The 27610-nt window shown below is 40.9% G+C and overlaps 1 protein-coding gene across 11 annotated transcripts in view; it reads left to right on the top strand.

Moving 5' to 3' along the window:
* Positions 1 to 27610, top strand: part of HDAC9 (histone deacetylase 9) — a 579622-nt gene that overhangs the window by 240891 nt on the left and 311121 nt on the right. For 10 of the 11 annotated variants that reach the window (XM_040964718.1, XM_040964720.1, XM_040964721.1 and 7 more), the window contains 2 exons: positions 543 to 669; positions 3571 to 3692. In XM_040964718.1, coding sequence (XP_040820652.1) covers positions 543 to 669; positions 3571 to 3692 — 249 coding nt within the window. The remainder of the gene's footprint in view (positions 1 to 542; positions 670 to 3570; positions 3693 to 27610) is intronic. The other variant, XM_040964729.1, reaches the window with a different exon arrangement.

The following is a 27610-nucleotide window of genomic DNA, read 5'->3' as shown; positions in this document are numbered from 1 at the left end:
CGGAAAGAATTCTCCACCAGAGGGAGACATAACCAAATAAGTCCTGTGTAGGAGGTCAGTTCAAAATCAGGTCGAGGAGAGCCTTAAAATGTGATGACTTGGCCTGGAATTGTCAGCAATATTTATTTGGTTAACTCTCAGAGGGGTTTAAAGAAAAGTTAATTTTTTTTTCAAACCAGCCTCTCGGATCATTTTAATGTATTTAAGGGACATGGTACATTCCCCCAAATTCTTGATTCGAGAACCATTTTGGACGTCAGCAGTATTTTGAAAAACACATTAATTCTGGGAATTCCCTTTCTGCAAAAGCAATTAAATAAGTCATTGATGGTCTCTTGAAAACTGGCAGTTGAAACAGTGGTTACAAAGCATCCCTGTGCCGTTTGTTCCAGCCTGGCGAGGCACTGCTTTCTTCCCTCGGTAGGAAACTTTCTGTGCTGTGAGCAGCGATACTGCTCTTTGGTTCTTGTGAAATGTGTCCAAGCCTGCGAGGCCCCGACTCACGATGGCCCTCTGTTTCCGTGTCCCTATGTGTGTTGCAGGGGCAGTGGCGAGCACAGAAGTGAAACAGAAGCTTCAAGAATTCCTGTTGAGTAAATCAGCAACAAAAGACACTCCAGCTAATGGCAAAAATCATTCCGTGAGCCGCCATCCCAAGCTCTGGTACACGTACGTGCGGTGTTGGGTAGTTTTCACGTGTGGGAGCGGGGGGGTGGGGAACCTGTCGGGGAGGTGTTGAGAACTTGGACAGCGTGTTCACAGACATTGGGGTGGCCATCGCCCCGTGGTCCTGAGGCAGTTTCTTGAGTTCTCTAAGGATGAGTCACCTTGTCTGTCAAATGAGACTATCAGAATTGCCCTCCAGAGGCAGTGTTGTCAAGGCTGTCACAGACAGTATGTATGCTAGGGATTCCAGAAAGTTCGTAGAAAATATTATAGAAAAGCTGTGCATGAGTTCTGCTTTTTTTTTTTTTCATCAAAATAAGCTTCACTTTTCATCATTTTTCTTGAGACTTTTCTAGAGTCTTTCGCTAGGTTCTTTTCTGAGTATCTGACATGCGGGATCAGGCATAGAGATTCATTGTTCTTCTGTCCTCAGATGTGATATGCATAAAATAATTGTCAAAGATTCAGCAGACTCTGATTCTATTTCACTTAGATAGAAAATGGAGGTCAGAGCTATTTTATACTCGTTGTTTGTTTCTCTTTTTGGAAAAGCAGAGCAACAGTAGGTGGTGCTGGGGGTAGTGAGCTGTGAAAGCCCATGTGCTGGTTCACTCCTCCAAATGCCCACAGGTGTGCTAGCTTGGGCTGGCTGGAGCCAACAGCTGGGACCACATCCACGTGTCTCACATGGCACTGCAGACAGCAGCCGGTGTCTGCTGCCTCCAGGAGTGCATCTCAACAAGAAGCTAGATGGGCAGCAGGGGCAGAACTTAATTCCTAGCTCTGAGTTGGGGTGCAGGCCTCCCATGTGCAGAGCTTACCCACTGTACCACACTGTCTGTCCTGGTAGAAGCTATATATATATATGTTTTTTTTTTAATCCACAAGATTTTTGACTCAATTTGAAAAGGCAGAAAGGAAGAAAGATGAAGGATGATAGGAAGGAAGGAGAGCAGGTAGCTAAATAATATACCTGTGTCTGAAACAGCTGGTTTACCTGTACCCTCACCAGCTCATTTCTTCCCATGCAGTAACATAGTCACTCAAAGACTCATGCGGATACACTGTGGTATTACAGTAAGTGTGGCACCCGATTTCTTCAAGTTTTGTGGCAAGATAATGTGTGGTACTCTTTAAGAGTATTAAAAAAAAAAGTGTGACAGGGGCCTGTTTTTTTTTTTATGTTATTTGGGTAATAGACTACTTGATAACATTTCAATTTCTCTCATAAATGAATTTGTTACCGAAGAATTGGATTTTATAATTACACACTTTTAAAATCCACTGGTGACATAACCTACTCTAGCAAGTAGATAACTAATTTGGTTGTGTTGAAATTGTCAGCGTCATGGGAGTTCTAGTGCAAGAGTTACTATACTTACAAGCCTGTTTTGGACATGTCTTTCCTTCTTTCCATTCAAAGCTTTATAACAGAACAGTCCTGGGTGTTTTATAAGTACTTAATAACTTACCTACTTGATTTCTACTATGTAGTTTGGTTCATTTGAGACACCAGTCTTCAAGGGAAATGTTGAAACATTCAATTAGCATCGCAAAATATTTTGACAGGAATACCATTTTGTTATCTCACATTTATAGCTCATAACTGATTCATAATTCCTTCAAAAGTAAAGTCTGTTTTAAGAAAGATGATGCCATTTTATAATGGGAAGCATCTCCTTGCAGTTTGCTAGCTGAAAACTCTTTAGCTCTTTTGCTGAATATATGAAAATACTTTTAGAAAGTTCATTAACAATGGAATTGATGGATACATTTATTTTGTGAAAAAAATTCTGAAATTGATGTGCAATTGGGTTTTTTTTAAAAAGTTTCTTAAAGTGCTTATTATGAAAAAAGTATGTATGAATTTCAAAAATATTTAGCACCAAAATAAATTTGTGTTTTGATTCAGTTTTTTTTCACAAATTTCTGAATTAGCTTTCTATCACAAATGACCTTAGCCTAGGGCCCCGAAGCGATTATCTCCCTATCACAGATGGTTCTCGCATGTTGACTGCAGTCCTTGGATTAAACTTGAGAAATTGGGATACTCCAGAAAAGCATGAACCACTGATTATGGAATCTGAGTTGGATACAATGTTTGCTAGTCATAGTTAGATAAGCTATAACCAGTTAAAGATTGAGAAGGCTTGACTCTGGTGAGTAATACTGCTGCAGTAACCATTGCCGTGCTGACACCATGCTGTGTTCATTGTTTTTGTCTTATAAATTAGTTGTAGGTGTTTACTGACCCTGAATAGTCTAAATTCACACCTATAACATATGCTGTGGTAACACTACTACAGCATTTACTGTATTCATCCAAGAAAGAGAGAAAATGGTTGTGAATCCCACCTTGATATTGGAGAACAATGATGTGATGTGTGTGTCTTCAGAACAGCTGTCCGAGGCAGGGGATTTGAGGATTTCTTGGCACAGTACTGCCTCCTCAGTGAGAAAGCCACCCTCATGTTCTTGTATGTGCTTCCTAGCAGCTCTTCAAAAGCCAAGTCCTGGGATGTCTATACTTGGACCTTGTTAGTTCTACATTGTTGGTTAAAGGTCACGATGACAACTTTTCACTAGTGTGACTTAAGGAAACTTAATCCAATAGTCTCAGATTATCGAAAGCTCAGAGTGTGGGTAAGTTCTGTTAGTGAGCAAACACATGTGCCTATGGGAGTGCATGGCCAGTCCAGGATGGGCATTCCTTGGAATCTTGTGTCATTCCGTCATATCCTGCACTGCAGCAAACGTGGTTGCGTGAGGCTGTGGTTTGTGTACACTGAGAAGAAAGAACATAAACACAGCTGAGACGCGTGTCCAGCATGTGCAAGTGATTACTGCTGACCAACTTGCCATCAAACTCCACAATCAACGGGGGCCCTTCTTTGTCTCTTGCAGGGCTGCTCACCACACCTCATTGGATCAAAGCTCTCCACCCCTTAGCGGGACATCTCCATCCTACAAATACACGTTACCAGGGGCGCAGGGGAGCAAGGACGATTTCCCTCTTCGCAAAACTGGTAAGAGGCTTTCAACAAGAACCCTGCTTGCTCTTGTGTGTCATACATCTAGTTTCATGTTACGGCTTTATTAGAAAATCAGAGGGTTCAAATCATGCATGTTTTACCTCCCCTGGCTCCTACATAAACGTTCCCTAGAGCATGTAGCCTGCGCGTGCACACACACGTACACACACATCCCCACTTAGATTTCTGTATCAGTTGACTTACAGTATAATCAAAGTCTCCTTTTCAAGGAATTTAAGTTTATCTTATTTGGAGTTGAGACAAATTGCTTTCTCATTAGCAATACAGAGTAGAATAAAGAAGATCAGAATTTTGATTTAAAAAAATTACTCATTTCTGTTAGTGAGGCCCTCTATAATCTCATCCTCCAGTTTTTTCTTTTTTTTGCTGAGTCATAAACCATTACTATAAAATTGGAAATAATAACTTTTTCTTTCCTGATAAGTTTCTGAAAGCCCTATATTGTAATTGGGGACAACAGGTAAGACCCAGCCTACCTCTGAGGAAGTGACTTGCCTAACGTCTCATAGGTTCTGCAGAACTCAGAGTGAAGATTGCTACTAAGACCCATGCAGTTTTGTTAAGACGTGATGAGTAGAACTGGTCCAGCTTAGTCAACAGTGCTGGGCCGGATCAGCTTTGGTCTTGTTTTCCCATCAGAGCTGTCTGATATATACGTGTCTGATGTTAGATGCGCCATTGCAGCAGACAGAGAGAAACGTAGATATGCTGTAGTTATTCAATATCCTTTGTGGACATTCTGTTCTAAATGTTACAGTGTTTGCCAAATATGGTTAGAGACAGTTGTAAATTAGAGAGCATTTGTAATCCCTGCTGATCTGAAGAAAATATTTGTGCAAGATGGATCCATGTGTTTAACTCAGATCTTCTTGAAAATTTGGTCTATATAATTTATATATGAAAGGTACAGAGCAAAATTATTTCAATAATTATGCTTCTTTTCCCAAGCAATTTGAAGTAATTAAAATTGTAAAAACACATATTGAAGGGATTTCCTGTCATATAATTAACCTTGCAGCACCATAAAAGTTTAAATATAAAATCAATCATGAGTAAAAATATCTCACCTACCAGCTAGCTAATATTACATCAGGCACTGAGAAAGGATACTTTAATATTGCTAAATAACCTGTGCCATTTTTTTGTATAGTAGCCTAAGGGTTTTTTTTTGCATTTCTATTCTAAAATGATAGTTGTAATAAAATACTTCAAGGGTAACCTTTGCAAAGGTAAGGATTGAGTTTTATGGATTGCATCGGAATGTCACACTCTGATCTACATGTCAGATTGCCTTTCTTATAAATAAACTTCTCTGGGATAAAAGGAAGAAAGCAGAGTGGGTCTCTTTCCATTTTCTAAAACATGGAATAAAGTTTATGAAAACTGAGCTCCAAAGGACATGCATTTTAGAAAGTGGGACTTTGATCTGTCATCCTGACACTGGCTTGTACCCGTGGCATGTGCAGGAGCTGCTGCAGGGAGTCTGTGAGTGTTGCCCCAGGCCTCAGGGCAGTGGCTGGCATGCAAGAACCCGAGGCATCATTGAAAGGAAAGAATATCCTGGGTCTCCTTCTGGCAGGAGGTTGCTGATGAGCGATTCAGTGACATGCACAGAGCAGACTTCCACCCTGCCGAGCACGAAAAAATATATCCTTGCCACTGGGAGATGGAAAGCTGACTACAGAGCTGATGCTCGCTTTCAAAAGGAGTGGCATTTGGGAGCAGTTAACTTCCAGAAAGCAAATCTCATCTTTCCCAGTACTTAAGGACAAATACTAAAGCCCCCCCACATGTGTGTCCTGTTGTTTCTGTGAGAATAGCTGAGTTTTTCCTTGACTGGAAGGGGATAACAAGCTGCTAAAGGGGATGCTCAGGCTGCAACCCGATTCAAAGAGAAAATCCTGCCCTTGTTACAAGTTTCAAGCCTTTATTCCAATTATACAAACATCAGATATTTTCTGTGTTTATGTAATATCTGTCTCTATGTAGTGAACTATGATGAAACATAAATATATATGCATATATGTTGCAAAAAGCCTTCGTCTTTGCCAGTAGAATACTTTCCATATTTGTCCATTATTTCAAGTATCTTTCTTTTTATGCTAAAAACCTGATATTTAGAAAGTGTCAGGCTGCTGATCTGTAAAACCAAACATTTTCAAGCATTGTAGTGATAAAGTTCATGAACAGCCGTTAATACTTTAATATCTCTACAGGGGTTTCAAAATATTCCTTAATTCAATTCCCATTGTCTGTTTAACAAAAGTCTAATATAATTAAATGCAGATGTTTTCTACACACGATCTGAAATATTTCGAAATCCTCTTCATTAATTTCAAGTAGGTGAAAGTCTTCCAATTTAGGGAAATACAATCTGGTGGATTTTCAGTAACATTGTGACAAAATTTAGACATGTATTTACCTCATTAAATAGAAGAATATTGATAGGTTATCCAATAATAAGTTTTGCTCCTGTTTTTTTTCTAACTCAACAAATCAAAAGTTATTACAAGCAAAGAAAACAAAACAAAAAAATCACCACTATAAAAATATGCGATGGTTGTGTTCACTGTTTAAGATGGCTATTGTCTAAGGCTGCATCATATTAAATAAAATCTACAGTATCATTGATCAAGTACCACATTAAATAAAACCTAAAGTAGTGTCGTTGATCACAGAGCAGAAATACTAGGACAGCTGTGAGAGTCATCCTTTTTTGATTGAAGCCAGATTTTCAAACCTCTGTTTTTAACTTGCATTTCATAGAACTCAATCACAGATTTAAATGAGTGGATTATATCTTTTGATCTGCCTGTAATACTAAACACATTTAATTTCTTTTATATATGGATCCATACTGAATTGCTAATATGTATGCAGCCAGATTGAAGAAAGGAAAACTGGAACCAGGGTAAGAACCGGTCCTAAGGATCTTAAATTGATTAAGGTAGCCCCAGGGGCACCCCTTAAGCAGGGAGCCCAATTTGGAACCTGTGTTGACCTTTCAAGACCTGGCAAGACAGTGCCTGCCTAGGAGCAGTCAACCACTGAAGACCCCTTTGCCTGCAGAGCGCTGACCTTTGTCTGCAGGGTGGACCTTTATTTCCCGTCCCTTGGGAGACCTCAGTTGCTCTCAGAATGTGGGCATTTTAGAAACATGAGAATAATACTTCCATTGGCTCCATCATGAGTATTTTTAATACATTGTCCTTTTAGAAGCATACGTTGAGGGTCTTTTTGCCCCTTCTCGAAAAGTCTTCGTGTCATGGTTCTTGAAGTTGAGAATAACCTAATTGTGTGTAAGTTTTCTATCATGATCCACGCTGAAATTACCACTTCCTTCACAAGGATATGTTGATGTGGAAATTTGGAATATTTTACTTAATTTCATGCTTTGGTTGAAAAGACTATCCTGCCTAGAGTAGGTGATTTTTTCCCCCCTTGTATAGTGCAGCGTGGCCTGATAATAAACTATAGAGAGAGAGGAAGCTGCTGGGTCAAGCACCTTTGAAATAACACACATTTCTCACAGAGCTATTGCTCATGCGGTGACTTTGAACTGACCTTAAAAATTGTTTGAGTTGGATTCTGTTCAAGTGAGTGTGTGTATGTGTTTCATAAAACGGTGTGACAGAATTTTCTAGAGGTTTTATGCTTCTTTATATTGTTGAGGTCTTACCCAGTGAACTTGGCCTTTCTTTCAATGTTACAATCTTTTCCACTTAAATACTCCTGAACATTGCGAGTTGGCGGGCTAGATGAACCTCCTAAAATGCACAAACTACATAAAGCATGGCTGGGCTGATGAGGCTGCTCCAGCCCCACTGAATCGTTCATTTTAATGGTCAAGCAACACTGGAATAAGACATGGAAAGGGTCCAGAATTCAGTTAAGGGTTTGGACGGCCAATGCCATTTTCCACATTGAGTCCATCGGAAAGAAGGCAGAGCTGAGCGGGATAGTCCTGTCTCTCCCCGGGGAATTGCAGTTTTGTTGTGGTGTCTTGGTGACCTGTTAAGCTTACTAAAATCCAAAATCAGTACAAGGAGGTTTAAAAAATAACGAAGTCTCCCTCCTTTTTCCTGTCTCGCCTTTTCCAGCTTCTCTGGGTCTTTGGTATGTTACTCATGTGCACACACGAGTGTGCATACATTTCTGTAAAGACAGAAGGAAGATAACACTCAGGTTTATATAAATGCTTGCTAGAAGTCTTATTCCACGGGTAAGGGCTTGGCTCCGGGATTTAGTTGCTACCTTGAGGCACCCACATCCCATATCTGACCGCCTAGGTTTGAGTCTCATCTGTAATCCCTATTCCACCTTCCTCCATATGTGTACCCCAGGAAACAGCATGGAATGTCTTATGTAGCTAGGTCTTTGCCATTTACATGGGCTATCCAAACTGAGTTCTTGGCTCCTGGCTATGGTCTGTCCCAGCCCCACTCAAGTGCTGTGGGCATTTGGGAAAGTGAACCAGTGAATCAAAGAACTTTATCTCTTGCTCTGTGTCTGCTATTTAAACAGAATAGCACTAAATGAAAAAAAATTAACTAATAAAGCTTACTCCAAATTGGTAAGCACTAGAGCATTCTAAGATATGTTTGAATTCTATCTTAACCACACAGTCATGACTGATCTTGCTTGGAATAGTAGATTTATTTGCCTCACCATAAATTTGACACAAATAAATTTAACAGTCTCCCAAGTGCTCTCTCAGAGCTCAGAGGTAGTGTGGCACTGTCATATAGGCTTTTGATTCACACACATTCATGTGAAACCCAGGCCTTCCATCTTGGGTAATTAATTTAACTTCTTCAGAGCACAATCCCGCATCTGTATAAACGAGCATGAGAGCTGTGCTTGATGCACATTTATGTGGAGGATTCAGTTGAGTAAAGCCTTCAGAGCATGGACGAGGGGTACATCTTTAACCATAAAGTCCTTAATATTTTTTTTTGAAAAGCAGACTTACAAAGAGAAGGAGAAAAATAGAAATTTTCATTCACTTGTTCATGCCTCAAGATGGCTGAAATTAGCAGCCCCATGTCCTATCTGGGTCTTCCGCCTGGTTCAGGAGCCCGGGCACTTGGGGTTGTCTTCTACTGCTATCCAATGCCATCAGGAGGGAGCTGGATCAGCAGTGGAGTAGGTGGGACGTGAACCAGTGCTGTCATCATATGCCAGTGTCACTCACAGGCAGCCCGACCCACTGTGCCATGACTTTGTTGTAGTTGCTTATCAGCGAAGTCTCATTCATTTTCCTAAGGTTCAGTCCAAATCCCTTTGCTTGTGCGAACTCTTTTCAAGATCTTGCAGTCCCCTGCCTTTACTGACAGCATTAAACTGAGGAGAAGGCAACATTTTCTTTTTAAGTCATGTGCAACTCCCAAGGCTGACGTCAGAATAAGAATGAGGGTGTCAGTTCACTTTGGGCCTTCTCCGGCATTGCAAAGCCCATTGTGGTGCCCAGATGTAATGCAGACTGCTCTGCCCTTTAGCATGGGGTGAGCTCTATTTGGTGCTCTGCTGCAACTAGGCCCAAGCTAAGTTCTACTATGGATTTTAGTTGTGAAGGAGCAGAAGTAACTTTTACAACAGTGTAAGATTTATTTTTTATTAAAAAAAAAAAAAGGCAGGCAGTACCATATTGACACTCCCACCACCCCTCAGTTTTTTACTTTTAAACTTTTGTTTACTTTTATTGAATTGAAAGGCCAAGTGACAAAGAAAACACCCAATGACCAGTTCACTACCCCCCAAATCCCAGAACAGCTGGGGCCTGTGGGTGGTGGAGAGCGTCACCTGGTGCCTCGTCCGGTGTGTGTAAACAGGAAGGTGAATCCAAATTAGGGCACCAGCTGCCCAGGTGTAAGATGCTGAGTCTGATGCCCATGACAGGTGTTTGTAGTTAGTCTTGCCTCACTCTGTTGCAGTTGTTGGAGTTTCTATACTGCTGTTGATGCACTGTTGTCAACACAGCCCGTGGCTTACTTCATGGTTTAATAAGTACGTAATGTCAAGTCTTGCTTGTACCATTGGCTCCTACCGCAGCCTTGTTTCACTGTTTTCAGAAGTCCCTGTGTTTCTGCTTTCCATCCCTTGTCCCACCCAATCTCTGATAGCCATCAGCTTGTCCCTGGGTCTTACCTTCTGCAGAATGTCATGTAACCGGGATCATACAGCATGCCACCTTTCCATACTGATATGTTTCACTCAGCAGTATGCATTATATATTTCATCGTGTCTTTTTGTAATTTCAAGCTCAGTTTTATTGTTGAATGGTGCTCTTTTCATGGATTGTTTAAAAAATCAGTTCTCCTATTAATGCATATTTTGGTTGTTTTCAACTTCTGGTGCTTATGAATAAAGCTGCTGTAGATACCCAGGTATACGTAGTCAGGTGAATAAGTACCTGTGGATTCTGGAGCTTAAAGAGTGTGCTTAGCTTTGTAGGAAGTGGCCAAACTGTCTTTCCAAGCACCTGTACACTTTGCATGCCCACCAGTCACAGATCAGTTCTTTTTGCTCCACATACAAGCCAGCATTTGCAATTTCAGTTTTAATTTTTTTCAAGCCACATATTAAATAATTAGTTGCTTCTCATAATAGACTAAATTTATAATTTCTTAATAACGTGTGGTGCTGAGCATCTTTTCATATAACCATTTGTTTTCTATATATTTTCTTTGGTGAGGTGTTTATGTATTTTACACATTTTCATTGTGCTATTTGTTTAGTTACTGCTGAATTTTAGCAGTTCTTTGTTTATTTTGGGTACAAGTTATTTACTAAATATAGAGTTTGCAAACATTTCCCACCCAGGATGGATGATTTGTCCTTCATTTATCTGTGTGTTTTTAAGTTAATTAATTTATTTGAACGGCAGCGTTATATATAGAGAGATTTTCCAATGACTGGAGCTGGGCCAAGCTGAAGCTAGGAGCTGCTCCGCTGTGTTTCATATGGCTCACAGTCACTCAGGTACTTGAGCCATCTTCCAGTGCTTTCTCTGGCACATCACAGGGAGCTGATTTGGAATGGAGCTGCCAGGACTGGAACCAGTGCCATCTGGGATTCCAGTGTCATAAGTGGCTGGCCCCTTATCAGTGTTTTTAAAAAAGCATCCAGATTTAAATTTAATAAAATTCAGCTTATCATTATTGTTCCTATGAATCATGCATTCCTAACTTCATCTCCAAGGGTGCATTGCATAATATATGATCATGTTAATGTTATTCTATTATTTTCTAGAAATTTTATAGTTTTAGGTTTTACATGTAGTTCTGTTCTCCACTTTGACTTAATTCTAGTGAAATAAGCTTTTCATCTAGATTCATTACTTTGTATTGGGATGCCTGTGAATTTTGACAAGATTGTCATCATCTTCCAGGGCCTAACTCTTTTCTTGTGTTGAAGGTCAGCTCCCTGTATTTGTATGTCTGTTCTGGGGTCCATTTTCTGTTCTTTTGTTACTTCCATGCTATGTAGTAATGTTCAAGTCAGGTAGTATCTGTCTTCCAACTCTTCTTCAGTAACTTGCTGGCTGATATGAATATTTTGCCTTTTCATATCAGTTGGACATAGGCCTTGATATCTAGCAAAGAAATTATGGGGGATTTGACTTAAACTATGTTGCATCTGTGTTTTGAAACAAATGATTTTTTAATTTATTTAAAAAGCAAAATTATATATAGAGAGAGACCAGCACAAATCTTTCATTTGCTGTTTCACGTTTCTGGATGGTTGCAGTGGCCAAGGCTGGGCCAGATGGAAGCCAGCAGGAACCAGCAGCATCCAGGGCTGGGCCAAGTGGAAGCTCGCAGTTTTTTCCAGGCTTCTCATGTGGTTTCAGGGGTCACGGAGCCTGACCTGTCTTCCACTGCTTTCCCATTAGCAGAGAGCTGGATTGGATGTGGAGCAGCTGGGATTCAAACCTGTGCCCATATGGGGGGCTGGCCCTGACAGGTGGCACCTTACCCCACTATATTAGAACCCTTGACCCTCTTCCATGTGTTGATCAAATTTAGGAGAATTTTTTTTTATCTAAGCTCTGTTATTCTGTCCATGAACATGACATGAATAATTAATATTTTAAAATTTAGATCTTTTATTTTGTTCACAGAGTTTTACGGGTTACCTTCAATAGATTCTGTCTAGAATCCTTGAAGTTAATACTTGATTTATTTTTTGGTGTTAATTTTAATATTGTCTTTATGGTTTCACATTGCAGCACTTCGTTGCTGATAATAAAGAAACAGTTGGCTCCCCTATATTAATCCTAGGTCTTGTAAATTTTCAGTTGAACAAGAGAACATTTTTCTCTGATCCTCACTTAGAGAACCTGCTTGGGTTCCTGGAAGTAAAAGCCATGCAAGTGTACGGTCCCCTTGAAATCTGTCCCTAGAGATGTCAATGTTTAAGCTAATCCATCCTCAGCCTCCAGCAACTTGTGACACCAAAACTCAACCACAATAATGGTTGCAGTGTTCTTGCCTGTTCCTGACTCTGTGGCTTTTTATCTTAGCGGTGGCTTTTGATGGGATTTTCCTAGATCTCCAGTTTCACCGTGTGCTGAGTTTGTAATTCTCTAAGAGATTTAAGAAACTCCATTTGATTTTTAGCTAGCTCAACTTTTTACTTACGCTGAGGCTGGAAGTGCAGATTATTATGCTGTCTTTATATAAATTAGAGGTGAAAAAAAGAAATATGATGCTGACTTTTAAACAAGAAGCACAATGAAATAGATGTTTAAAAACCTGACTCTTCAGGTCTTTTACATGATATCTTTATATTTTGAGATATACATGGTGATAATTTTACAAAGAGTGAACTTCCATGATCCAGATTGTCTCTACTCACCGTAAACATGATTAATAAGTCCCTGGATTCAGAATGGACGTGCAGGGAACCGTGTCGGGGTGCAGCAGGTTGAGCCTCTGTTTGGAATACACATACCCAAAATGGGAGCACTGATTCAAGTCCTGGCTCCTCTACTTCTGATCCAGCTTCCTCCCTGTGCGTCCTTGGAGCCAGTGGATGATGACTCCAACACTGGCTGGGGTCTCTGCCGGCGTGTAGAAGACGAGGATGGAGATGTGGCTTCAGCCTTTCCCACAACTGTGTGTTGGGGCTATTTCAGGAGCAAGCTAAATGGTAGAAGATTCCTGGTCTCTCTTCCTGTTCATGCTATCCCCAACTTACTTCTCTCCATCATGGTCTGCCTTTCAAATATATAAATAAATAATTTTTAAAAAATAACTAAGGAGACTGAAATAATATTGTTTCATGTTTTGGAAGAAATGCCACATTTTATGCTAAAATATAATGCAGAATGCTTGAGCCCATGATTTTCTTTTTTTAAATTCTGTCTTCTTTTTTTTTCTTTAAGATTTATTTATTTTTATTGGAAAGGCAGATATACAGAGAAGAGGAGAGAGAGGAAGACTTTCCATCTGATGGTTCACTCCCCAAGCCGCTGCAATGGCTGGAGCTGAGCCAATTTGAAGCCAGGAGCCTCTTCCAGGTCTCGCAGGCCGGTGCAGGGTCCCAAAGCTTTGGGCCGTCCTCGACTGCTTTCCCAGGGCACAAGCAGGGAGCTAGATGGGAAGCAGGGCCGCTGGGATTAGAACTGATGTCCATATGGGATCCTGGCATGTTCAAGGGGGTGAGGGGAATTTAACCGCTAGGCTATCGTGCCTAGCCCGCTTGTCTTCTTTTATCTGTGATGTTATTATTCAGTACAGTGATCTCTGTTATTTTGAAGATAGTTTGATAAGATTTGGAGTCAGAAGAATAAACAATACCAGTAACAAGACTTTGGAATTGTAAAGGCTTTTTGTTTATATTTTCTTATTTTTCTTGTAATATCAAACCAGAGATTTGATAAGTACAGCAAAAACAAATCAGTCTTTGACCATCTGAAATTAGATACGTCGCCTTCTTTAAAATTGGATGTAGGAGGCATGAATTGGGTAAGTGGTTAAGGTACTATTGGGCGTGTGTGCATCCCGTAGCACGATGCCTGGCTTCTAGCACAGCTTGCCAATTCTACCTTCCTGCTAAGGCACATGCAGGAGGTGGTAGAAATTAGCTCAAGTAGCTCGGGTCTTGAGACCTGCCCAGGAGGTCTGGAATGAGCTCCTGACTTCCGGTGTCAGCATGGCTCAGCCTCACGTCTGGAGGGCATTTGGTGGATGGAGCTCTGATGGAAATAGATCAATATCTCCTCCCTTCCTCCTCTTCCTCTCAAATCCAAGCCGCATCAATGTAGATAGGAGTTCTTTATTTAAAATAGGTGATTTACTTCCTAAACAGACTTTTTCGAGTGGGGCATTCAGGTTATGAACACCGAGCAATTTAAAATCCCTTTCATTTTAAGATGCTCGCTTTTTGAACAAAGTTTCAATAGGCCTAATGGTTCATATATATAGTTTAATAATCCTTTTTGGTTTTGTTTTGCTTGTAATGGTGTGCACGATAATTCTGCAAGTCCCAGTTGGTTTAATTCCATTTCTGATTTAACTCCTTTTCTTGTATTATCTTTAATTCCTTTTCTGACTTAATTCCTATTCTGCATAATGAGATTTGTTATGACAGTAAAACTTATAATGTTTATTTGTCATATTAAAATCTTCAAAAACATATTAGGAATTAGAGTTCATGGGAATTTTTTGACTCAGACATTAAATATGATGTGGTTAGAATAAATAAAACATTTAAGTACCACAGTTGAAGAGTGAGAAGCTGGGTGCTTGGATTGCATGTACAACTTGCATGAAAAGTCATTGGAGCTAAGACCTAGTGTAAGCGGAGAAAGATGTGATAATCCCCTTTCTTGTAGTCACTTGAGGGTCTAATTCAAATCCTTTGTTTAGGGGGGGAAACTAGTGTAGAAAACGTTGTGTGATCTGGAAAGACAATGTGTAGAAATTGGTCTGCTGGCTAGGTCTTGGATGGTAAGTGAGAATTTCCGCTGGACACAGTCACTTGGAGCTGGGTGGCCTTTACACAACGCAGGACTTCTCTGAGCCTTGGGTTTCCCAAGCATCAGGCGTGGAAAATATTCGTCTTCAATGTTTCTAGGCACTCAAGAAAATCCTCCAGCACAGAGCAGGGCATAGGGCAGTCTCAGTACCCATCAGCAGGATGCATTATTGGTGTCAGTGGTTTAGATTGTTAGTCGTGACCACATAAATAAGTTATTAAAGAACTGAAGTGGCAAAAAGAGGCTTGAGTTCTTAATCCCGTCTGTCATCCTTTGCTAACTGATAAGCTCCAGCTCATGATGCTTTCTGATGTCAGATTTCCCAAGTCAGTGGAAATTGACCATATTTAACTTCTGATTGTATATAACTAAGAAATATGTCATCCATCCACTTCCATAAAATATGTAATGAAATATTAATGATTTTAAGCCTACAAAGGAAGGTCTATGCTTTTGCATATTACATCTCAGGTCATCGTAACTGTTAACTAGCACCTTCTGAAGAACAGAGGTTTTGCTCCCCATCAAATGCCCAATTAGAAACAGGCAGGGCAGCTTAGATAAGATGGGACTGAGAATTTGGCAAAAAGTAATAGTTAAGACTTCAAAAGAATTTAGCTATCTGTTGTATAGCTGTGAGGACAATTGGAGAATGAGTTTTCATTTGTAACGTTCACACTGACTGAAATTGAAGCAGTGGGGACATAGTCCGTGTAAACATGTTCACTTAAATGTCTGCAGTCATAAATGGTGGAGGAGAAGTCGAGGTAACTGATTAATCATTTGCAATTCGATTTTTGTCCACTCAGTAGGAAATGAAAGTGTCCTGTATGGCACAGAGATGGGGTGTGTGTGTGTGTGTGTGTGTGCACGCGCGCTCGTGTGTGTTGGGCCTGCTAACTGCCATCTGCTTCCTCACATTCTCACTTAAGGCAGCATATAATAACAGGTTAGTGCACATGTAAGTTTGATCATCAAGTGCCCTTATCTTTGTCTGTGTCACCAAGCTCCTCTTTCATGAAGCTGCTTTAGTTTTATTTCAGCATTCATATTGGCTCTTGCATTCTTTGCCACCTGTTTAGGTCGAAGAAGCGTTCAGAACTCACCTTTAATAAAGCTATTTTTAATCTTTCCCTATTTGGGTCATTGTGACTGTTACCATTAAATCAGATGTCCGTGGTCAGGTACTAAACTTCTTAGTGTTATTCTCTGTCATCCCAGTCAGAGATGGTGAAATGTCTATGAAAAGAATGCCTTTAAGGTCTTTTTCAAAAAGTTTTTATTTATTTATTGGAAAGTTAGATATACAGAATGGAAGAGAGGCAGGAAGATCTTCCATCTGCTGATACACTCCCTAAATTGCCGCAACAGCTGGAGCTGAACTGATCTGAAACCAGGAACCAGGAGTTTCTTCCAGGTCTCCCACATGGGTGCAGGGTCCCAAGACCCCGAGCCATCCTCAACTGGTTTCCCAGGCCACAAGCAGGGAGCTGAACATGAAGCAGTGCCCATATGAGGTTCTGGTGCATGCAAGGCGAGGACTTTAGCCACTAGGCTACCGTGCCAGACCCAAGGTCTTAATTCCGTATTTTGAGAACCACATGTCGTGTAGGGCCTCTTACTGAATGTTAAATACATTGATGTAAGTAAAAGAAGTTTTTCAACTTTAAAGAGTTCACAGTTTTGTAGTGAGACAAACATAGTACGTTCCTGACAGGTTATTTGAAAATTAGTTTAAGGTAACATTTGAACCACCCTATTTCTTAATATCCTCCTGTTTCACATTTCCAGGTTATATATTATATTGAATAAAAACAAAGGCTCTAACCACTTGAAGAACATAGCTAACAAAAAGAAAATGATTAAAACATTTTACAGTTTGAGTTTTCAGTTCCTTATTCTGAAATACCTATCTTAATCTTACTTGTATTTTATATAGTGATTTTTTTTGTGTGCCATCGGAGACAAAAAGGCAGAGAGAAACAAATGGACCTCCCACCTGTTGATTCATTCCTCAAATTCTTAGAAGCCAGAAACTCAACCCAAGTCTCTCACGAGGGGTGGCAGACACCCGGTGTTAGTGGAGAGTATCTGGAGCCATCCTCTGCCTCCTTCAAAGGTCTGCCTTCGCAGAAAGCCGGAACTGTGCCTGGACACTCTGATACCGGAGGAGGGCATCCGTTAACTGCTGTGCTGAGTGCCAAGCCCGCCCCACATGTGACAGAATCACGATACAGTCTCAGAGTGCATTCATCTGCCAGAGCTGTGTGTCACTGATCATTGTGCGCACACTGGAACTTCCCAGTAGGATTTTCCATGGTGTAGGAGAAATTCCCAACTCAGCAGCCCTTTGTTTCGTGGGATCCCTTGCAACTGAACTCCCGAAATGTGGCTAGTGTGACTTGGAGACTAAATAGTTCTGGGGTAACTTGGATTGGTTTGAATCTAGAAACGGGTGGGTGCATGTGACTTGAATGTCCTGTGGCGTTGCACAGATCCAAGGCAGTGTGAGCCTTGTTGCCAAAACCTTGCCGAGTCGAGGACTGGCTTCCCTTGGCCCGTGACGTGGCCCTGGACGTGGTCTTAGAATGCGGTAGGTGATTGCTGTCAGACACCCCACGCTGAGAGGGAGACCCTGAACCACCTTCTTTTCGAAGGGCTGCTCTGGTTCAGCTCCTTATCCTGTCGAGGAGCTTGCAGCGGCTTTCCCCTTTGCCTGGGCCTCCCCTCCTTGGGCCCTTCACCTCTGAACCTCCTGTGCACCTGCGCAAGCAGCCTAAGCCCTGCATCAGGAAGGGAGCTTTCCCGGCCTGGAGCCTCCCTTGCTCTGGAGTGGAGAACTTGTGTGCAGTCTTTCACAGCTCAGCCACAGTTGCGTGGTATTGCTGCCTGTGCTTCCCAGCCTGGGGACACTGTTGCTCCATACCCGTGACACTCCCTCAGAGGCAGGGTGAGTGGCCTCAGCACTGGGGACCACATTATGTTTTTATTTGCTATATCCGTGTCTTTTTCTTTTTTCTTTTTTTTTTTTTTTGACCATGGCCGATGATTATACAACACAGAATAGATAAGCATGTCTAAGAAACAAAACACAAAACTCTTACTGTGGATGCTATTTTTCCTGTTGTAGTCTCACATTTAATTTTTTAAGGACTTTATTTATTTTTATTGGAAAGTCAGATTTACAGAGTAAAGGGAAGATAGAGAGAAAGAGCTTCCATCCGCTCGTTCATTCCCCAAGTGGCCGCAACAGCCACATCTGAAGAGATCCAAAACCAGGAGCCAGGAGCTTCTTCTGGGTCTCCATGCGGGTGCAGGATCCCAAGGACCTGGGCCATCCTCAACTGCTTTCCCAAGCAACAAGCAGGGAGCAGGATGGGAACCGCAGCCCATATGGGATCCTGATGCATATGAAAGGCGAGGATTTAACCACCAGGCTACCATGCTGGAGCTCTTAGTTATTTTGGCTGAGTTGCTGTGGTGGGACTGACTAGCCAGCGTTGTTTACTCGTGTAACTGACATCATTCTGCCTTCTTCTTGGCTGTGCTGAAATCCTGGCACTCCATCTCATTGTGTTGCCAGTTTTACAGAGAAGCTTAACAGCTCTCCTCGGTGCCATTTGGTTGTCCCACTACTATAGATGCTGTACGTACACGTTATGGATAATGGCAGGTTGTTGAAGCTAAACGTTTTGTGTCAGAACCTGGCCTTATATGCTCTGTGCGGAAACTAGTGGTGCTTAGTATCATTGAGACAGTTTCCCTAGGTGAAAGCCCACATTGTAGCCGTGCTAATAAAAGTATTGAGTTATAACCATGTAGTCGTAGATTTGCAAGTCAGCTTCAGTCCGTTGATGAATGGGCTTCAAACTTGCTAAGAAAAAACACATGCATTTAGGCTGTTCTTTCCAAGGCCAACTCTGACCGATCTTTTCCCTTGAAAGCGAATTATTTTAAGCCACAAATTGATATATTCTTCCTACATCTAAATATTTAATCTTTGCTCTGAAAATAAAATATCCTCATGTTGAGTTTCCCAATTATATTTGCCACAAGCAAATAGAAGGGCTAATTTGTTCGCTAGTGACACAAGTATGAAAAACCGTCCATGTAAAACTGTGCCAAAATATGCCGTTTCACAGTTTCTATCCACAACAAAATGCTGTTTTATAAATCGGCTAGATTTCTTTAGGGGAATAAGTAAATTATGGAATATAGCTACTAGGTATTAATCTTATGTGTAATTAATTAACTAATAGCATAAGAAAGCCATTTTTATGTATTTCATTTTTGCTTATAGTGTACATGAAGAATTTTTCCCAGTTTTATTTTTTATTTTATTTTTTTAAGACACATTCATTATGTTTCCAATTGTCTCTACGCAAATAACTTGTCTTGAGATTTGCCACTAAGGTGATATTTGTCTTGTTTCTTATTTGTTGCACTTGCTATCAGAAGAGACGGGGAAGAGAGAAAAGCCACGGAAGCATGGGGCAAGAGGGGGATGTGCGTATGAGATCGGGAACACTCTAGGCTCCCCACAGAAGGCGAGGAGAGACAGGATTCCATGGAGAGGGAGTCGGCTGCAGACGACAGAAACAGACAGTAGTATTGGCTATATTTTTTAATGTAGATTTAATGGTCTATTGGAGAGGCATAAGGAAGGCGTGAGAGCAGGGCAGACATTATTTTTGAGCTGCTGGTTTGCTTCCCAAATGGCCCAGAGAGGTCTTGGGCCAGGTAGAAGCCAGGAGCCAGGAACCATATACTCTTCTATGACAATACACTTGCACCATTTTCCAGTACTTTCCCATCTGGGTCATCAGGGACCTGGGTCAGAAGTGGAGCAGTTGGGGATGTTGGTGTGGCTGATTGCAGCTTAATGCACTGGGTCGCAAGCCTCATCCCAGGGATGCAGATTCTGAGGAACATAAACAAAAACAAGGACATTTGTACCTCCAGTAAAATTCTGATGGTAATTTCAGGATGTTAAAAGACTGATCCTTTAGGCTGATTAGAAGGAGATGTTTGAGTCTGACCAGTAGAGATCATAGTATCCAATCTAAGATACAGCGTACTTTATTCAGATGGAAATCCAAGGTGACACGGGCCAAGGATGACAGGTCCTCATTGCAGCATCTTCCCCTGACACCAGGTGAAGTCTGCCTGGCTGCTTCTGCACAGAATGAAGGTCCAATGGGGCTGAAAACACTGCTCAACCCACCCTAGCCTTTGTCGCTCCCACCACAGAGCTGTCTGTCTTCTAAAATTGGTTGTTCCTAAGAGAGGTCTGCTGAATGAAATGGGGGGTGGGGGAAGGAAAGGAGAGAAGCAGTGGTCCCAGTGAGGCTATGGGGCTGAGGATCAGATGGTCTGTGCTTTTCGGGAAACTCAGAGCCTGAGGCTCAGGTGTGTTGCTCGCTTACCACACTGAGGCAGCACTGCCTGTCTTCCAAGTGGCATGCTCTTTCTATCACTTGCAGAAAGGTGAAATCCATCCTTCTTGTGAAAAAGCAAAAATGCTTAAAAAGAGAGAGAGAGCTATATGTTATGGTGAGTTTTTCTTCAACTTTTCATTGTCCAACTGTGCCTGTTCTGCCCTCCCACATGTGATTGAGTTCAGAATGGTATTTGCTGAGCAACTAGTGCAAAATAGGTATTACGCTGGGTGATGATGTTACAGAAATGTGTCACCTTTGTTCTTTTTTGACTTTTTAATTATTTATTTTATGATACAGTTCCATAGGCTCTGGGATTTCCCATCCCCAAACCCTCTCACCTCATGGATTTTCCCTATGTTATTGCAATATTATAGCCCTTCAAGAACAATCATAAGCCCTTCGTTCTGCTATTTAAGTGTATCCTGGCATTTAGGAATGGACAGTGGAAGAGAGTCCAGTATCCCATTGTCAAGATATATTTAAGGATTTCATTGGGAGTCCATCTTTGATTTGGAAGTAGAGATGCACACCTCAATATGATAGTCTCTATTATACAGTTCCTCTAGAAGGCTATATGTACACACATGTCTGCCTGCAGATCTATTGATCTTGTATTTTACATGAAGGTTGCTTTATATGAGAGAGAACATATGATATGATACCAAGTAGAAACCATTATGCTCAGTGAAAGAAGCTAATCCCAAAAGGACAAATATCATGTGACTTTGTTCTTTTCTCTCTTCTAAGTATTGTCAAAGGACACCAGTGACTCCCAAATGTCAAAGTCATTTGGTTTTCTCAGGCTTTTTTTTTTTTCTGTATTGCTGTGGCTTTGACCGCTGTGACAGACTGACAACTGAATATAAACCATGTAATTTTTGCTACTATGTTTCAATTGACTGACTCATCCCCAATAATTTTGGCTAATGATTTCTTCATATCTGAAGTAAGTGAAATATGAGATGTCCAAAATGCCTTTGTCAGAGCACACACACTGCAGTGCAGGGAACTAAGCACCTGCTTGGACCAGATCCCATCCCATCCCATCCATCCTGGTAGGCAGATATGATGACTCCTGTGCTGGGACATCTTCCACTGACATGATAGACTTGGGTGGATTTCTCGGCTTCTGGATTCGTCCTGGCCCATCCCTTGGTTGTGGTGAGCCTTTGAGGAATGAATCAGCTGAAGGAAGAGCTCTCTCAGTATGTGTGTTTGTGTCTCTGTTCCTGTGCCTTTCAAGTAGATGAAAAACACACCACCGAGGAGGTGTAAGCAACTCAGTGTCCTCTTCTTCCATGGTCTCAACTTCCACGTGCTGTGGCTGTTGTCACCACGTCAAAGTCTTCAATGCTCCTTCTCCTTTTTTTAAAAATATTTATTTATTTTTATTGGAAAGTCAGATATACAGAGAGAAGGAGAGACAAGGAGAAGGATTTTCCATCCACTGGCCCACTCCTCAAGTGGCTGCAACAGCCAGAACTGAGCCAATCCGAAGCCAGGAGCCAGGGTCCCAAGGCCTTGGGCTGTCCTCTACTGGTTTTCCAGGCCACAAACAGGAAGCTGGATGGGAAGTGAGGCATGTGGGACATGAACTGGCACCCATATGGGATCCTGGTGCATTGTAGACAAGGGCTATAGTCATTAGGCTATCTTGCCGGGTTCATTCGATGCTCCTTATTACTGTGTCTTTTTCAGCCTGTGACAGTAGGGTTTGACCAAGCATTCTCATAGAAAAATATGAAGACTGATCGAGGACATTTCATTTTCCCTTCTCCAGTTCTGTTGTTCAAAGTCTAATTCCACGTCTGTGAATCTCAACCCTGCTTCTTGCTCCTTCTGATTCCTCATTCTGCCAGTGCCATCCTCTCCTCCTCTCTCTCCCAGGCGTGCAAACTGGAGTCATGGGTTCTATTCTGGCTCCATCATCTTTGCTTTTGTCTAATGTAACATCAAGATAACACCTTATACTCTGTCCATTTTCTTTTAAGTAGGAATCATCATTTGATTTATATTATTTTGCTTCTATAAAACCTAGTCTAAGGTTACATAGAATGAGTGCTCGGTAAATATTTGTTGGAAGGAATATCTCATTTTTCTTTTTTTGCCTGATGCTTAGTACTCGTTAAGAAATGGTAAATCATAATTAAAGCCAACACAATAAGAATCAGAACAGCATTTTCTTTTCTGCACTCATAGCTCAAGTACAGCATTTAAACCACCTGAAATAGAATCAACTGGTTAGAAAATGTTGTTCTCTGAGCCCCTACAGAACATAAATTCAGTGAAAATCTGTTCAAACCACAACTCTAATTAAAGGTTTTAGCTGCCAAATAATATGTTCTGGTTAAAGCCAAGTTAGTATTATGGAGTGTTTCATGAATAACAGCACAAGCTTTGTACTTTGCTGTTGATTTTCTCATGGGAAACTCATGGGAAGGAGACTGATACCTCCCTGTTGACTTTAACTCTGAGAAAGGCAATGCATGCTGAAATTGTGCATAATTCTCTTCTAAAGAAAAGGAAATCACATTTCAATGGTTTTCCTCAGTGTCTTATTGAGTTATGGTGGGTCACAATTATGTCTGTTAAATTGATTTACCAGATGGAAGGGTACATTTTATATTTAGCTGATTAAGTTGTAGGAGGCTGGAATTATATTTTGTACCATAAAGATCATGTATAAAAGCAAAAATATTTTAATTAGCTGAATTTCAAAACTAATTAGAGGTTTGAACTTGCTCTCCAACCTCTTTTAGATACCCTGAACTGAAAAGAGAATTTTTTCTAGAAATAGAACTTATCATAGAATATTTGAATTTAATGACTGAATATATAAAATTGAATTTCTAAAAAATGATTAAAAAATCGCTTAAGTTTTGAAATTGCTTGTTTATCATGGTTCTGTGTTATATAGAGTGTCCTTAGCATTTTGGAGTTAAAGTAAAGGCTAATTAACACACATACCCTTATAGAAATTCTCAACTGGAAGATTTAAATGCACAGTTTCAATTTTTGCTTTTTTTCTCTTTTAACTCTTCTTACAAATCAGCACTTGTAAATAAGTTAATAACTTATGTAAAATTAAATCTGATAAAATGATAAACAGTAATCTTAAGTAAATTATTTTTCTGGTAATTTGGGTAAGAGATAGACATATATTTAATAGTTCTCTCTAATATTCTTCCATCATGCACAAAACCAGTGCCATGGGGGGTACAGCAGGGCTTAATCTAATTGCAGTCAACACATCATGGTACTAGACGTCCAGTAAGCTACCAAACTCACAGTCCCTTAGGTTGCTGTGTTGTCTTCCTGCGGCTAGTTGCAAACTGTCATCAACTTGGTAGTTTTAAAGAACACCTGTGTGCTGTCACACAGTCCTAGAAATTGAGGATGGAGCTCCCTGGGATAACATCAGGGTGTCTGCTGAGCTGTCTTCCTATCTGGAGATGCTAGTGGTGACCACATTTCCCTTCCATTTTCTGCTTCTGCTTGCACCTGTGTTCTCTGACTGTCGGTGCCTCTCTACTCCCGAGCCAGCAATGATCGGGCTAGGCTTTCTCCCACTGCCTCATCATCGGGCACCAGTGGCCTTTCCCCTCCTCTGTGCAAAGGACTTGAGATCATATTCCATGTGTGCTCATGTGCATGATCTCCCTATCTTTGTAGTGGCGTATCAACAATCTGTACCTCTACCTGTAACTGTAATAGCTCTTAATCGTGGGCAGCAGCACACAGTCCACCCTCCAGGACCATGGATTCCACCACTTTCTGAGATTCAACAGGTGCAGGGACAGATGCTTTTTAAAAGAGTGCCTCTGGGACCCGGTGTGGTAGCCTAGCGATGAAAAGTCCTCACCTCGTACACACCAGGATCCCATATGGGCACCGGTTCTAATCCCGGCAGCCACGTTTCCCATCCAGCTCCCTGCTTGTGGCCTGGGAAGCAGTTGAGGACAGCCCAGAGTCTTGGGACCCTGCACCCGCGGGAGACCTGCAAGAAGCTCCTGGCTGTTGGCTTCGGATCATCTCAGCTCTGGCCGTTGCGGCTGTTTGGGGAGTGAATCAGTGGACGGAAACTCTTCCTCTCTGTCTCTCCTGCTCTCTCTCTCTCTATATATATATCTGACTTTATAACAAAAATAAGTAAATTAAAAAAAAAGATTGCCTGTGTGGATCATGCGATCATGTGGAGACTTTTTCCTTTCTCATTATCCTCTAAATGATATAGGGTAAGAACTATTTGTATGAAGTGTGCACTGTGTGTGGCCTCACAGATAAGTGAGAGCTGGTCACATACAGTACTGTGCTGTTGTATTCATGGATAAGATACTTGAGTCCTTGCAACTTGGTGTACCTACCCGAAGAGGGTGCAGGGCTCCTAGAACCAATCACTTAACAAGTTCTGAGGATGGAACGTGGACACTTCTCAAGGGTGGGAGGGGATTTTTTCTGCCTAATATGCTTGCTGAAGAGTTTTCCTTAGGGTGATACTTTTCTGTAGTTCCCTTTAATTCCCCATCTCCCCAAAATTTTCCTTGACTTTTTGTTTAGGGTTTTTTTGGGAGCGGGGGTTGTTTGTTTCTTTGTTGTTAATCCAGTCATCTGGGGAAAGTAGAATAAATACAGGATATTAAACTTAAGGTCTGGCAGAGAATCTCTGGGGAGTTGGAATTTTTGCCTTTATATACCACTGAATTGGCTAATAGGTGATTCCATATAAATTTCTACTGTAAGGAAAATTTATGATAGAAATAATACAGCTTTGCAACAGATGAGACTGGGAAAGGATTGAAGGAACAAGAATATTCTAAAACTGCAAAATTTACATAATGATTGCAAGATCAAAACCGGCAAAGGAAAGCATGTGGTAATTGTAGTCCAAATGGCTTGGCAGGCTTCGAATCAGGATAAGAAGTGGCATTTGAACTGGGTGAAGAACTAGGTGCTCTTTGACATGGGTGTGCTCAGCCATGGTATTTGTCTCTGAGGAGCTTTTGAACCTAGTTGGTTGTACCTGGCAGCTGAAAGTTGTGAGAAAAAACAGTTCTAAGCAGCTGTAACTGGACCTTTGGAAATGTATGTACACTGTAAGATTGGATAGAAACCACTTAAAATGAGCAAAATAATGGGATTCGTGGAAAAAAATCATCTTCTATATAGTGAGCCCATCCAGAAATCTGAGAGTCACACTGACTCCCAGCTCTCCTTCAATATTAATTAAAAAAAATGTTTATTTTTATTGAAAGTCACATTTACAAAGAGGAGGAGAGACAGAAAGATCTTCCATCTGCTCGTTTGCTTCCCAAGTGGCCGCAATAGCAGGAGCTGAGCTGTTCTGTAGCCCGGGGTTCTACACCCAGGCAGGTGTAGAGTCCCAAGGCTTTGGGCTGTCTTCAGATGCTTTCCTTGGCCATAAACAAGGAGCTGGAAGGCAAGTGGAGCATCGGGGTTACAAACCAGTGCCCATATGGGATCCCAGGCGCATGCCACTAAGCTACCGTGCTGGGCCCCAATATTTACCCTTAGTATCTTTTGCTCTGAAGCTTGCTGTCAATATTATGATGCCTGTTGTTCCAGCTGTTCCAACTAGTGATCAAGTTGTTGATACAGTGAGTCAAGTTGTTGCCATCAGCATCTCGCAGCAAAGTGCAGGTCTAAATCCTGGCTGTACCACTTCTAACTCAGCTGCTTGCTGGTGTTCCTGGGGAGGCAGCAGACAATCGCATGAGTCCTTGGCCTCTGCAGCTCGCAGGAGAGAACAGGAGGAAGTTCTTGGCTGCTGGCTTCGTCCTGGCCCAGACCTTTTGGTTGTAGTCCTGTGTGAGAGAACCACAGGTTGGAATCTTTCTCTCTCTTGTCTTTCTGCTGCTGTTTCAAATAAATAAATGTTTAATTTAAAAAAATCCGTACCAATAGAGGACTTTGATTTGACCTGGAAGCATTTGAGCCTGTAGAGATGCTGAGACGGGAGTTGTAAGGTACAGATTGAATAACCTCTGCAAGGGTTTTGTAACTACTCTGCATTTTGCTTCATATTCATTTTTATTCTATAGCTATTTAATACATTTAACTGAGAATGGAACCAACTAAATATGTTAAAATGTAAACTAGCAATGAAAAAGACTAAATATTTCATTACTTTAAAAAATGCGTATTTATTTGAAAGACAGAGTGACAGATTCTCCATCTGGTGGACCGCAGCAGCCAGTGCTGAGCTAGACCAGAGCCAGGAGCCAGAACCTCCATCCTGGGCTTCCATGTGGGTGGCAGGTGCTCCACCACTTGGACTGTCTTCCACTGCCTTATGAGGTGCGTTTGCAGGGAGCTGGATTAGAGCAACTGCTGAGACTCGGACTGACATGCAGCAGTGGGATGATGGCATCACAGGCAGTGTGAGAGCTGATTTCACAAATTGTAATTTTTCTCTATCAGGATCACATTGTTTGAAGTGTCTTTCTCTTGGAAGTAGCATTTTGCACCTAAAAATAAGAAAATTGTTTTTTCTGTTTGTTTTAGTGCCAGAAAAGAAGTATGTAATAATTTGTGCATTCATTTATTCACTCAGCAAACTTACTGAAGCACCTGTTAAACTCTAGAAGGAAATACTCGTAGATACAGAAACAGACTTACAGGCATTGATGCATGTCACACTGCAACATCAAGGTTATCATGTGTTTCAATGAAGTCAGTTTACGTGTAAATGTGGGTGTAGAGTAGAAGGTAGAGCCCAACAGAATGTTTTTAAAAGAACATATAATTGCTTGGGAAAAGATGAATGATAAATTTCTAAATGAAAAATCAGTGAAATTATTTTATAGATTATTACATATAATTACCTAAAAAGGACTCATAATGAATTATTAAGTGAACGGATGGTATGCAGTCATATTTACTAATCCTCAATACCAAATAATTTTATGTATAAACACAAAAAATATTTTAGCACGATGTACACAATTGCCCTATTCTTAAATTTCTCAAATATATGTACCTTACATAATCGAAAGAAAGCAATTAATGTATCATTACAGTGTAAATAAGTTTCACTTGAGTGATAATTATTACAGCTTTTTTGAGAAAGTAATTTCTCCAGCAAATAGACATAGCTGGCATATTTGCAACAGCACAGAGCTATTTTCAATAAATGCCTTTCAAAGAAAAATAATACAGTGTTTTCATGAAATTGCATTGATCTGTTACATAGCTTGTTATTAGAAGCTAATATTCTTCCCAGAATAATTTTTATGAAATGTTTGTTTGTAACTTATATACTATCAGTTATAATTAGAGATAAGCAATTTTGCTACTTTGCATCAAAATACATGAAATCTGGCTTACAGTGTTGAATTGTGATATCATCCAAGCCAATAAAATATGGCGGAACTTTTAATAGTAATTTGTCTTTGAATAAACCAGATTTAGAGAATATACTGTGTCCCCAACATGTTTCTCATGATAGC

Source organism: Ochotona curzoniae, unplaced genomic scaffold (assembly GCF_017591425.1).
Source record: "Ochotona curzoniae isolate NIBS_2020 unplaced genomic scaffold, NIBS_Ocur_1.0 scaffold_3835, whole genome shotgun sequence".
In the NCBI taxonomy this organism is placed as follows: domain Eukaryota; kingdom Metazoa; phylum Chordata; class Mammalia; order Lagomorpha; family Ochotonidae; genus Ochotona; species Ochotona curzoniae.
Note: the sequence above shows the minus strand (reverse complement) of the source record. Positions and strands in the feature narration are given on the sequence as shown.